The 14,073-nt window shown below is 35.4% G+C and overlaps 1 protein-coding gene across 1 annotated transcript in view; it reads right to left on the reverse strand.

Annotated features, from left to right (window-relative positions):
* BACE2 (beta-secretase 2) overlaps positions 1-14,073 on the reverse strand; it is a 200,894-nt gene that overhangs the window by 135,054 nt on the left and 51,767 nt on the right. Inside the window, exon 2 of the mRNA XM_074213848.1 lies at positions 11,206-11,294. Coding sequence (XP_074069949.1) covers positions 11,206-11,294 — 89 coding nt within the window. The remainder of the gene's footprint in view (positions 1-11,205; positions 11,295-14,073) is intronic.

Here is a 14,073-nt window from a genome sequence, read left to right on the forward strand (position 1 = left end):
CTAGTTCTCCTTGATGACTCCTTTTCAGTCTCTTGTTTTCAGTCTTTTTCTTCTCTCTATGTCATCTCATTTGGCAATTTCATCAGCTCCAATGACTTCAATTATACTTCTTTATACTCAGAATGCTCAGACTTATTTATCTATCCTTAACTTCTCTGACAATCTTCAGTCTCTCAATATCAACCACCTATTGCATATCTTGACTTAGATGTCCTTTATGAATCTTAAAATCAATCTGTCCAAAACTGAACCTTATCTTTTACCTCAAATTTTCAAGACAAGTTTTCTTGAGAATCCTCTAGGCATTTAAACCTCTGAACCAATCACCTGGGTTTTATCAGTAGTTTTAGAAACACTGATTTGGCAGGAAAAGGAAAGTGGAGTCAGCATCTTCAAATCTGAGTCAGTCATAGTTTTGTTTAGCAAAGGTTATATGTGTCCTTTCCAAAGAAGGGAAAAGTTGATGCTAGAATCAAACTTACTACCACATACCTTTGAAAGCTAGCCAAGCAGAACTGTTCATTGGGATCACTATTTCCTTTACTAAGAATGAATGATCATCTCATAAGAGTCCTCATCAATGGATTTCAGGATAGCAAGAAGAGAGAGGGAGGGTAGAACTGCAGCACACTTTTTATTTATGATTGGCTTCTACCTCTTCTGACACCACAGCAAACATTCATGAACCTTTCTCCTTGGTTAATATTTAAAAAAATTTCCTGATCTGACACTTTCTTCCAATCCACTCAGTCATTTTGAGTTTTGAAGCTCAAATAAGTGCTTCCTAAGTCTCAGATGCAGATCTGATATTTTTTTTTTAGGTTTTTGCAAGGCTAATGGGGTTAAGTGGCTTGCCCAAGGCCACACAGCTAGGTAATTACTAAGTGTCTGAGACCAGATTTGAACCCAGGTACTCCTAACTCCAAGGCTGGTGCTTTATCCACTGTGCCACCTTGCCACCCCCTGATATTTTTTTTAATAGAAATTCAATGAACCCCAGCAGAAGTTACAGGGAATGTTTATGATGAAGCACATGATATAAGAATGGATGATGATAGATGACCATGTACTTATGCCACTAAATCACTTTGTTCCTAAGTGTTGCCATTATGACATTCATTTTATAATTCCTATTTCTAAATATATTCTTTTTGTGGGTGGAATTTGGAGCTAACCTTTGGAAAATCTCATATCATTTCCTTGGTGAAGACATTACTGTGCTGGAAGATGTTGAGTTACACGAGGAGCATACAGGTTCCTGTGCTATTTCTCATGGTTGATTTTAAGAGTGCTTACTGTGTAATTCAAGTGATTCTAGTTTGGTGGTCATCCTTCCACAAGATACAACTAATATTTTTGTTTTCCAAATTAAAAATAGTACCTCATTTTTCCTTCAGAGAAAGAATGTTATTTAACTTTATTATCTTGGATCCATGGTTTGTCTTGTACTTGGGAAAAGAATTTGGGAAAAGCAATAATTACAATTTCATCTCTTGTTTTATAGAAAAATAACTTTTATGCTTTGGTATGCTACAGTCCTAGATTTAAAAGCAAACTAATCAAAACCAGAAATACCTCCTCCAGCTTTCCCACATTCCACCTACATCCTCTATTTTAAAAATATTTTTTTTCTTTCTGCTTTTGTCTCAGTTCCTTATCTGTAAAATGAGCTGGAGAAGTAAATGGCAAAACACTCCAATAACTTTGCCCAAAAAACTCTCAAATGGGATCACAATTAGACACAACTGAAATGACTGAACAGAAACAAAATGTTTTTTGATATCTATGAAGTATTCTATCTATCCTTAACTTCTCTGACAATCTTAAGTCTCTCAATACCAACCAAACTTCACTTCAATAGGACCAAATGGATTTGATCACATTATTCTTTTTCTTGCATTTTTTCACTACTTAAGGAAATTGAAGAGGTTTAATATGATAGGCACTTCTTGGCTGAGGCTATAGAAGATGATAACTTATACTAATCCCCATTTTTTACCTGCTTTTTTCTTTTCTCAGAGTTCACCTTTCTAGGAAGTGGGACTTTTCAGTTGAAGAAATAGTCTGTCCAGTTCTTACATTCTTTGGCTCATCAACTCAACCTCATCTTCTGAAGGAAAACTGCTAATTACAGCAGTATTACTTTTGGCTTTAGTGCAGGGTTTTCCCAGTCAAGAGTTATGGTTTTTATATTGATTAATATGATATGTGTAATGAATTTAATAATAATAATCTAGTTTCTAGAGATTCTTTTCACAAGAAAGATCTGGGACTTGGAAAACAGTGAAAACATACTACAGAAGTCATCTTTCAGTCATGATAAGTCCTTCCCTGAACTGATTTGCCTATGTTAAATGAAGTATATCAGTCAGGTAATCTCCCAAATTTTATAATCAACCAAGTCATTCCTATAGGACTCCTACTCCACAAGTAATGTAATTGTTGTGTTGTCCTAAATGGTCAGCCTGTCCTGGAAAAATCACTCAAGCCCCAATTTTGTTTGTTCTATGAGCCTTCTTTCCCCTTATGATCATGTATAAAATATCTGGCTCCACAATAGCAAGGTGGAACTCCAAGGAGTGGAGCAATCCCATGATTTACAAATCAGTTTCTTACTAAGAAAGTGATTAATAAGTCTCTACCTGGTAATTGGCACTCTGTCTCTGACCTACTCTATCACCCCCCAGGTTAAACCTAGTTAACACCCTCAAAAGGAGATAGGAGTGATTTTTTAAAAAAAATTACTTGAATGAAATATCAATCTAATGATTGGAGAATGCATTAATTTCAAACCTGTGAAAGAGACTTCCATGCAGGGTACCTAGGTACTAACTACTATCTTGTCTATATCTCCTCTCCCTGTTTCAGGTTTGACAGGATATCTGATAAGTACTGGCTTCAGACCTTCAAAAAGACCCACAATATCACTGCAAGGACTTGCAAGGATCTACTGACTCTATCATCTACACCGCCCCCCCCCATCCCCCTGCCCCCTTTCTCCCATCTCTTTCCTCTCCTTTTTCCTCTAGGGTAAGATACATCTCTATACTCTATTGAGTGTGTATGTTATTTCCTCTCTGAACCATTTCTGATGACAATGAAGGCTCACTCATTCCCCCTCACCTTTTCACCTTCCACTCCTCTGCAAAAGCTTTTCCTTCACTCTTTTAAGTGAAATATCTTAGCACATTCTACTTCTCCTTTCCCTTTCTCCCAGTAAATTCCTTTTCATCTATTGACTCCATCTTTATACTATATTATACTATTACATTCAACTCCCTCCTGTGTCATGTCTATATATATATATGCTCCTTCTAATTGCTCTTTTAAATGAGAAAGTTCATATGAGTTATCAGTATCTTCTTCCCATGCAGCAATCCAAACAATTCAACATTATTAAATCCCTCATAATTAGTACTTCCCCCCACCCTCTCTATGCCTCACCTGAGTCCTGTACTTGAAACTTTCTGTTTAGTTCTGGTTATTTCAACAGAAAAATTTGAAAGTCCCCTATTTCATTGAATGTCTATCTTTTCTCCTGAACTCTTTCAGGTTCAGTATTGTTGGGTAGTTGATTCTTGCAGTTCAAGATCTTTTGCTTTCTGGAATATCATATTCCAAGCCCTATAAACCTTAATGTACAGGCTGTCAAATTGTGTGTAATCCTGACTGTAGCACCACAGTAATTGGATTGTTTCTTTCTGGTGGCTTGTATTTTCTTTTTGACTTGGGAGTTCTGGAATTTTTAATAATATTCCTGGGAGATTTGGGGGGGATCTTTTTCAGGAGGTGATTGGTGGATTTCCTCAATTTCTATTTTACCCTTTCCTTCTAGGATTTCAGGGTAATTTTGCTGGATTATTTCTTGAAAAATGAAGTCTAGGCTCTTTCCTTGGTCATGACTTTCATGTATCTCAATAATTTTAAAATGATATCTTCTGGATTTTTCTTCCCAGTCAGTTGTTTTTCTTTTCTTTTTTTTTTTAGGTTTTTTGCAAGGCAAATGGGGTTAAGTGGCTTGCCCAAGGCCACACAGCTAGGTAATTATTAAGTGTCTGAGACTGGATTTGAACCCAGGTACTCCTGACTCCAAGGCCAGTGCTTTATCCACTATGACACCTAGCTGCCCCCCCAGTCAGTTGTTTTTCAATGAGATATTTCACATTTGCTTCAAGTTTTTCATTCTTTTGGTTTTGTTTTATTGTTTCTTGTTTTCCCAAAGCATCATCAGCTTCCCTTAGTTCCATTCTACATTTGAAGGAGTTATTTTCTTCAGGGAGCTTTCTTATCTCCTTGTCTATCTGGCCAATTCTGCTTTTTTAGGCCATTCTTCTCCTCAATAACTTTTTGGATTGCTTTTTTCATTTGACCTACACTGATTTTTAACATGTTATTTTCTTTGGTATTTTTTTTTTTTTGCATCTTCTTCACCAAGTTGCTGAATTGGATTTCATGATGTTCCTTTCTCTATCTCATTTCTCTTCCCAATTTTTCCTCTAATTTCTTCACTGGCTTTTCAAAGTCTTTTATGAGCTCCTCCATAGCCTGAGACCAATTCCTATTTTTTTGGATGCTTTGGATACAGAAGCTTTGATTTTTGTCATTTTCTGAGTATATATTTTGATCATCCTTGGGTCCAAAGTAATTTTCTATGGTCAGATTATTTTTTTCTGTTGTTTGTTCATTTCTCCAGCCTATGATTTCATCATGCTTCCAAAGCTCTTGGGGAGTTTTGGGACCTTCCCCACGCCAAGACCCTAATTTCTCCAATGTCTTATGACGGCTCTCCTTGCCTGTGCTCTGGTCTCTGGATGACCACAAGCACTCCGCTCTGTCCTGAAACTGTCCTTGTTCTTCTATGATAGTATGGGGGCCCAGATTGGGCTTTTGATTTGAGAATAGGCAAAGCATCAGAGTCCTGTCCCAGGGATAGCAGAGAGAAACCTCTCAGTCTTTCCCCATTTCCCTATTGTCTATGGTTTGAGTGCTCTGGAAGCAGCTGATGGGAAACTATGCAGGTTCCTGGGATGGGGCTGCTTTGAAGCTAGCACTGGTCTGGGTTCTGTGCTCACTCTGGCATGTCAGAGTCCTCCTCTCAACCCTGTAAGCCATCCCCTGTGGTTCCTGGGCCATCCTTTTCCACTCCCACTTCCATGGATCCTGGTACTCCCAGGGACCCAGGCACCCAGCAGGCTGGAGCTGATTTGCTCTGGCACAGTGCAATGACCAGGACTGTGCTGCAGTGCTTTCCAACTCTGGTCCAGTAAAAAAGACCTTTCCTGCCAATCTTCCAAGTTGTCTTAGCCTGGGAAATTGTTTGACTTGGTCTTTCTGTTGGTTCTGCCACTCTAGAATTTGGTTAGAGTCATAATTTTATAGCATTTGAGGTTATCTGGGGAAGAGTTTCTGGCAATTCCTACCTTCATGCTGCCATCATTGGCAGTTTTACTTGAAGCCAGTTTTCTATATAATCTTGACAATTGAAATGTATCTTCTGTTTTCTCCAGATAAAATCACTCTACTCCAAAGGTAGAGTAAAATCTTTCAGACTAAGTTCTCTTAGACATTCATTCTCCTCACTCTTACAAAAGGCAACCAAAACCTGAAATCTCCTTTTCTGTTCTCCTTCCTCACTGCTTCATATTCTTTCTTATAAGCATACATCCAGACACAGGTGGAATTAATTTTAATCTGAGAAGGTCATCCAGACAACTTCTATTTCAAAGGTAGAGTGAATAAGGAAAGAGGGGGAAATAAAACAAAGAGAATCTAGTAACTTTTCTACTTCTTATTTCCAAAGGAGATGGTTGCATGCTAAAAATAATGGTAAAAAGTAAAGGACTTGAGCTGAAGGAGGAAGAAAAGAAACAACTCCAGAAGTGCAAGATATCTGGAAGGTATTGGAACTGTGAAAATCATAGACTAACTTGGAAGGAGAAACTGAAATGCTTGAGCTTAAGAATCTGTAAGCAAAAAGACATGAGAAAAAAGGCAAAGAAGGTAACAAAGCTTCTCTACCAACCACTCAGTAGAATTCCGACCCCCCTTAGCTTTCAAAAGGTGCTGTCCTTCATGTTTGGAATTCCTTTCCTCTGCATCTCTGCTTCATTTGTTCAAGTCTCAGCTAAATTCCTGCCTTCTATATGAATTTTTCCCCAGTGTTTTTTAATCTTAGTGCCCTTCAAGTATGTATTGTAACCAACATATCCTGAATGTACTGTACTTGTATACAGTTTTTTCATATATTATATCCCTCATTAGACTGTGAGCTCCTTGTTGCCTTTCTCTGTAACTGCAGTAAGTTACAAAGTTATCATAATAATTAATAATAATGATAAAACTAGTAGGTTTTTAACATCCAACTAGGTTTCTTATAAATAATGGTTAACTCACTATCTGACTGAAAATCAACTTTACATATTCCAGAGCCATTGTTACCAATAAGAGTAACAATATTATCATCCTGAGAACTTTGAGATTCCAAATTTAGTCAATTAGTCTTAAGCACCTGAAAGCTAAGGGGGAATAGGAATTCTAGTGAGTGGTTGGTAGAGAAGCTTTGTTACCTTCTTTGCTTTTTTTTTCTCATGCCTTTTTGCTCACAGCTTCTTAAGCTAATTACAATAGTTGAATGGAAGATCAATAGGAGATTGGTGAAACTTGAGGGAAGGAGATGAACCAGCTGGATATTTCAGTAGTCCAGGTGATGAAGAACTGAATCAGGGTGCTAGCAGTGTTATAAAAGGGTCAAATATAAGAGATGTTTAGAAGACAGAACTTGATAATTGATTGGATATTAGGGGCAGATCATTAGCATAGTGGATAGTGTGCTAGAAACTGGAGCCAGAAAATCCTAAATTCAAATACAGCCTCTAATACATACTAGTACTGTGACCCTTGGAAAATCACTTAAGTTCTGTTTCCCTCGGTTTCCTCATCTGCAAAATAAAGATAATAATAGCACATAATGACCAGCATTATTATGAGTATCAAATGATATAGTAACTGTAGAGGCCTCTCAAGCGAGTTTGGGATCAAGAGGACAGTTATTGGCCAAAATAACCTGAGCTCTGTTGATCCTTGAGCTGAAAGCTTCCACAGAACTCTGATTTGATAACATAACTGTGTCATTCTGGGCCTCACTATTTGATAAACCCTGTTTCCGAACTTCTTGACCTGGGTCACATCATACTGGGTTAATTTCTGCCCATAACAAAGTTACATCATAACTATATGCTAATTTTGTGATTTTCTTCTATAAGAACTGTTTAATGTTTTTGATAAACTGCTCTGTCAGATGTCCTGATGACACCCCCACCTGAGTAATGTATTTTCTTTTCTCTCCTGAGCCGAATCTTTACTCTGCTGGAAAGGGGATCGCTACAAGTAACTATAAAGTGCTTAGCACAGTGTCTAACAGATAGTAAGCATTATTTAAATATTAGGTGTTTATTATTATGATGAAGGTGATAGTAAAAAGTTTGTGATGATACAAGTGAAGAATTCAGATGACTGGGAGGATGATACTACACTTCAAAATAACAGGAAAGTTTGGAATAGGGAAGAGTTTGCAGGAAATATAAATTCAGTTTTAGATATGTAGAGTTTAAGATGTCTAAGGCACATCAAATTTAAGCTGCTCAATAAGCAGTTGGAGATATGAGACTGAATCTTAGGAGGGAGCTTAGGGCTAATTAAGCTGATCTGAGAATCATCTTGAAAGAGATAACTGAAATCATAGGAGCTGATGAGATCATCACATGAAAAATTGTAGAGAAAGAAGAGAAGAAGGCTCAGGACAAAGTCCTGTAGGACAGTCATGGTTATCAAATGTGAACTGAATGAAGGTGTAGCAAAAAGAGACTGAAAAGAAGTGGATTGACTGGTATGGAAAAAACTAGGTGATAGTAGTTTTATGAAAATCTAGAGAGAATAAGAGTATCACAAAGGAGGTAATTGTGTCAAATGCTACAGAGAAGTTAAGAATGCAGAAGAGTTCTAAGAAAAGAAGATTAGATTTGGTAATTAAGAGAAAATTGATAGCTTTGGAGAGAGCAGTTTTGGTTGAATGATGAGTTTGGAAGGCAGGAATGTAAAGAGTTAAGAAGGAAGTGTAGAAATCTATTTTAGATCTTCTGTAGGAGTAGGAGAAATATAGGATGATAGATAATGGGGATGGATAGAGCAAATGAAGATTTTTTGAGGATGGGGAAGACATGGGAATGTTCACAGGAATTAGGAAGTAGCACATATAGATAGAGCAGCTGAAGATTAGTGAGAGTAGAGATGAGATTGAGTCATGATAGTACAATAAGAAGCTTTACATTTAGATATCTCTCCATTTCTCCCCAATAAATATTTAGAGAATGGATCAGACTAGATTCTGATTAGGAAAGCCAAGAAAAAAATCACTTTGATGAAAGTTCTTCTATATTAAATTTGTAAGTCACCATAATTTACATTTTTTAACTTTTATTAAGCAAATTCCATTCCTGGTCATAAATCTGTCATTCCTATATTTTAAGCCATAGAGCAGAAGTCTGAATCTCTTTCTCAGATAACATCTTTTTAAGTAGTTATTTGTATCCCAAAATAAAATATCTCTTCTACATTTTATTCCACCAAAAGGCAACAGTAAAAAGTTAGGGGAAAAGTAGACATCCATCAATTGGGGAATGCTAAAACAAATTGTGGTACATGAATGTAATTGAATATTACTATGTTATGGGAAATGATATGTGTGATGAATGAGAAGTGTGAAGAAATATACATGAATTAATATAGAGTAAAGTAAGTAAAGTCAAGAAAAACAGTGACTACACAATGTAAAATTATATATTATACATAGCAAAAAATTAAAAGTAAGTAAAACAAAATCATAAAGATCCTGTAGGATTTGAATGAAGAAATATTAGAGGAATCCCTCAATATACTATTTCATAGAAGAGAGCGTTCTACAGGTGTTATACATTGCATGTCTTGATACAGTTTCAATGTAGTGATCACTTATACTGATTTTTTTCCCCTCTCTAAAAATATTATTTATTATATAAAATGGCACTCTGGGAAGGGTATAGGGTAGCATACTTGGAATTACTATGTTGATGTTAGAAACAGAAAATATCTGTAAAAATTTATTTTTAAAACAGGTTAGGAGAAAGAAAAAAACCTTTTATCTTAACCATGAAGTTAGAGAGGATAGCTATAATATAGGGGGAAATAGCAACTAAAATATCAGAAATTTCATAGGAGACATAATTAAAGAAAATGTGTCAGCAGTAAACATATGCCCTCAAATACACACACACCTTTTATACATACATAAAAACAGTTTAAGAAACAAGCAAGGGGAGCTAGGTTCTAATGTAGAAGTCAAATTTGACTGAGACTAAGTAGAAAGAACCAAGTGGCACGAAGTTCTGGATGGAAATTTGGTATTCAAAAAGAAACATAAAAGCTTAGGAAAAAAGTAGAGCAAGTTAGCATTGTATGGATGTCCCAAAAGTCTGAGAGAAATTTAAAATGATCAAAACCTCTCTATGTCTTAAGTTGTTAAATATTAAAATTTCATTAAGACTTTTAAGACCCTTTATATCTTGAGGAAAGTATCCTTGAGAATAGAAATCCAGAAACTAGTAAAGGAAGCATGTTGGAGTACATTTAAGTAAAGATCACTGAAGGTTGAAACAAGTGATCTTTGCCACCAGAGTGTAATAGAGATCACTTAAAAGAAACAAGAAAAAGAGTAATGAATTTGAGAAACAAATTGCAAGCTGGGTAGAGAAATATATTACAGGAGTAATTGGAGACCTCAATTGCACAGACAGCTAAACTAAAAATGATGAGAATTTTGGGAAGAGTGTATTACATACAGAGGTAGAAGAATCTTGAAATAGACTGAAACATATCTAAGATTTTAGGAAAGCAAATTTCAAAGGGCAAAGAGAAAGGATAGATATTTCATCACTCCAACCTAGAAGTTATCCTTCTAAAAATTGAAGAGTGAAATTTTGAAGAAATCATTTTCATGGGAGAGGAAAAAGAGTTGTCAGAAATAAGTAAATGGACAGAAAATAGTGTATCAACCTATTTTTAGATTCTTTAAGTCAAAAATTCTTTAAACTTACCAGTGATAAAAATGGGCAGGTATAAGTGGATGAATGTGAAGCTGTGGCAAGATCTTATATAGAATCATAAGTATTAAAGCACAGAACAAGTTAAGACTAATGAGGAAAATTAAGCATTACAAAAAAGTTTTTTGTTTGTTTTAGTTCATTTTGGGGGAAACACGAGGATCAAAGAAGGGGTAAGGTATAGGAATACTGTCCTGGGTAATGGTTCCATGCTAAGTGATGAAAGAAGTCTAAGTTTCTTTACTTTTATTTTATTATAATTGTTATAATTCTGCAAAAGGATAATCTTTGGATTATAAAGGATAAAATAGAAAAATCTAATTCATCTTTCTTGATGCATATGACTATTTCTACTGTACTAGCCTTGTCTATGTGATCATTTGGGGAGTGCTGTGGGGCATATGGCCAAAAAATTGAATTGGTATGGAAAAATACATTAGATCACATTACTATCAAGAGAATGTTGAGGTAATCCTAATTTATTATTTTTTAATTCTGTTAAACCCATGCCATATTTAAAAGATATAATGATTTTCTCTTTATTTACTATTATCTCTATGATGCATTGGAAAGTGTAAAATTAAAATACAGTACAGAAATATTTTTATGCATTAGAAATGCTACCAAAAATATTGGTCAACTGCATTTCTTTAAAATGAACCTAGTTCTTTATTTGCTATTTACAGGAATCCTATAGTGACTTTCTTTTAGGATACAAATAATCACCCCCAATTTATCTGTTTTATAAGTTTATATTTTATTATTAGATAAATGTGGAGTTAGAAGTGATTTTAAAGTTCAAATTCAGTTCCTATCTACATCAAGCTAGCACTTTCACATCCAGTTCCTACCTTAACAAAGTATGTTTTCTTAAAATATGACACATTTGTACAGCCCTTGCTTACAGAAGGTCTCATTTCAAATGTGATGACCAAGGTTAAAACAAAAAAAATGCTTTATTGAAGTAATATCATTACTATTCCACAAAGGTTTCCAAATCTCAGTACTTTTTGAAATAATTTTCAGTGAGAACAAAAATGCCATAACTTCAAACCTCATATTCCATACTTACTTCTCAATGTCAAAATATGAAGAGGTATGTGAATGAGGGACACCTGCTACAGCAAAGTTACTGCTTCCAGTGTCAACAAGAATCTGCAGCTACAAAATAAAAAAAGGAGAGAAATCATTATGCTATTTTTGCTAGATTTAATAAAGCAAGATTATAGCCAGTGGATATAGTGGATATGACAGCGGATAGAGTGCCAGACCTGGAGTCAAGAAGACTTTTTCCTGGGTTCAAATCCACACTCACTGTGTGACCTCTGGGAAAGTCACTTAATTCTGTTTACCTCATTTCCTAACCTGTAAAATGATCTGGGGAAGGAACAAACCATTTCAGTATTTTTTTTCCCAAGAATATTCCAAATGGGGTCAAAGAGTTGAACAGGACTGAAAAATGACTCAACAACAAGATAAGTATGTTTTTAACCTTTCAAAAATTATTTTTTGTCAGTAAAAGTAAACATCAGCTTGAAAAAGAAATGACTAGCAATATTTCAAACTTTAACTAAAGATAATCAAGAAACTTGAACCAGAGAAATACAGATTTGTCAGTTAGCTGAGACTTTACCTACATGTAGTAATTTAAAAATATTGAAATATACTCAAATAACTATTTTAAGTCAACATTTAATATTCTGAATCTGCCTTCTTTTCCTTTTTTTAAATTGACTTGCAGTGTAGATGTAAATAAGATGATTAAAAATTATGGAAAAAAGGAAAACAGAATCTAAGTATGAAAGAAATCAGAGATCATCTAGATAATAATTGAATATAGAAGGATCCACATAGTACCAAGATAAAACATTGATTCTTACCCTTGACATAAATCTATTTCAAAACAAAGGGAAAATGGATCAATGTGTTGTCTTCTCCCTGTAATCCTTTACCTGAATGTGTAGACTTTCTGCCTATTTCTAAGATGAGGACTTGATTGCCTTGGATTGATCATTAGTAGTTCCCTATAAAAGACCCAATGACTTCTGAAGACTATTAAAATTCACAATATGTGAATCATTAGCAATAACAATAGACTTGTAATCGTGGAAGTGGGAATGCTATTTACTGCACATGATTGCAGATAGGTTTAATAAATCACTGATTTGACTATTTAGACTTGTGTTATACTGTTAGGTGCCAGGAGATGCAAAATCTACCTTCAAGGAGTTTAAATTTTAGCAAAGGAGAAAGGGCATGTTTATTAAAAATAATAATACAAGATTATATGCATTAAGGGAACATGGATGAGTCTGATGAATGTTCAAATTAGGAAATAACTGAGGAAGCAGTCAGAAAAGTCAAGCAGAGTTTTGAAGAAAGGGCAGGATTCAGATAAGATTGAAGGAATGTGGCATACTGGGAGAAGAGCATGAGTGAAGTCATGAAGATATAAATTATATATTAGAGGGACGACCTGTAAGAGCAGAAGAGAGAAGGTTTATGTAGCTGAAAGTTGGAGATTAATCATGGCAGTGATATAGTTCTTAGAAAGGTTTCCAAAATATCTTTTACCCTCTTTCAAGTCATTTGTTTTTATTAATATTCCATGCCAGGCTTATTTGTATTAATTTATACTTTATGACAACATAATGAATAGGTAATATTCTGTTCAAGAAAGCTAACTAGTCTTAACAAAAGATCTTTGTATGGTTTGCATGAAGTTCAAGAATGTACAGAAGCATTTTACTGATATCAGGATGAAGTCAGGAAGATAGCATAAAGTCAGAAAGTGTCTTAAGCAGCAATTTTGTCACATATCAATGAATGATTGTCATACCAAATGGAATATTTTCCCTTCCCAAGACATATTATAATATAAATTGACATCAAACATATAATTTATTTATTATTGACCAAAAAAACTTGGATTATGAAATTAGAGACGGTTTATGTTCTCAAGATAAACTTTATCTTTACACGAGGGATTATTTTTCTTATATTTATTTTATTTTTGTACAAATGATTTTTTTATACATTACTAAAATATTCTTGTTTAAGAGTAAACATAATACCCCCTCCCCCCCAAGAAATATAAACCCTCATGAGCAATAAAGGAAAGAGAAAAAAATTAAAATTAAAATTAAAAAATAATTATAATAATCATATGGGAAGCTAGGTGGTACAGTGGATGGAGCACTGGCCTTGGAGCCAGGAGCATCCAAGCTCAAATCCAGCCCCAGACAACCAACAATCACCCAGCTGTGTGACTCTGGGCAAGCCACCCCAACCCCATTGCCCTGCAAAAAACCAAAAAAAAAAACCCCTCCAAATAAAATCAAATCATCATCATCATCATCATCATCATCATAGGGGCAGATAGGTGGCAAAGTGGACAGAGCACTGGCCCTGGAGCCAGGAGCACCCGAGATTCAAATCTGGCTTCAGAAACCCAACAATCACCCAGCTGTGCAGCCCTGGGCAAGCTACCCAACCCCATTTGCCCTGCAAACCCCACCCTTCCAAAATAATAATGATAATGATAATAATAATGATAATGATGATGATGATGATAATAATAATAATATTAATAAATGTGCTTCAGTCTGTGTTCCAACACCACCAGATCTGTTGCAGGTGGATCACATTCTTTAGGATAAGTCCATCACAAAAGCTACTTCCATAATTTTCCACTGTTGCCATTGCTGATCACAACTTCCTCCATATGTACTTCCCCACAACCATACACTATATTTTCTTTCTCCTTTAACTCTGTCCCTCTTCTTAAATGTGCTGTAGGGTAGCTGAGTGGTGCAGCAGACAGATCAGTGGCCCTGGGACCAAGAGGCTCCGAGCCTAAGGCCCAACCCTGTGGTCCTGGACAGGCCATCTAATCCCAGCCCCTTGCAAGAAGTAAAAAAGAAAATGTGTTATATCTGAC

This window comes from Macrotis lagotis, chromosome 1 (genome assembly GCF_037893015.1).
Source record: "Macrotis lagotis isolate mMagLag1 chromosome 1, bilby.v1.9.chrom.fasta, whole genome shotgun sequence".
Taxonomy (NCBI): Eukaryota; Metazoa; Chordata; class Mammalia; order Peramelemorphia; family Peramelidae; genus Macrotis; species Macrotis lagotis.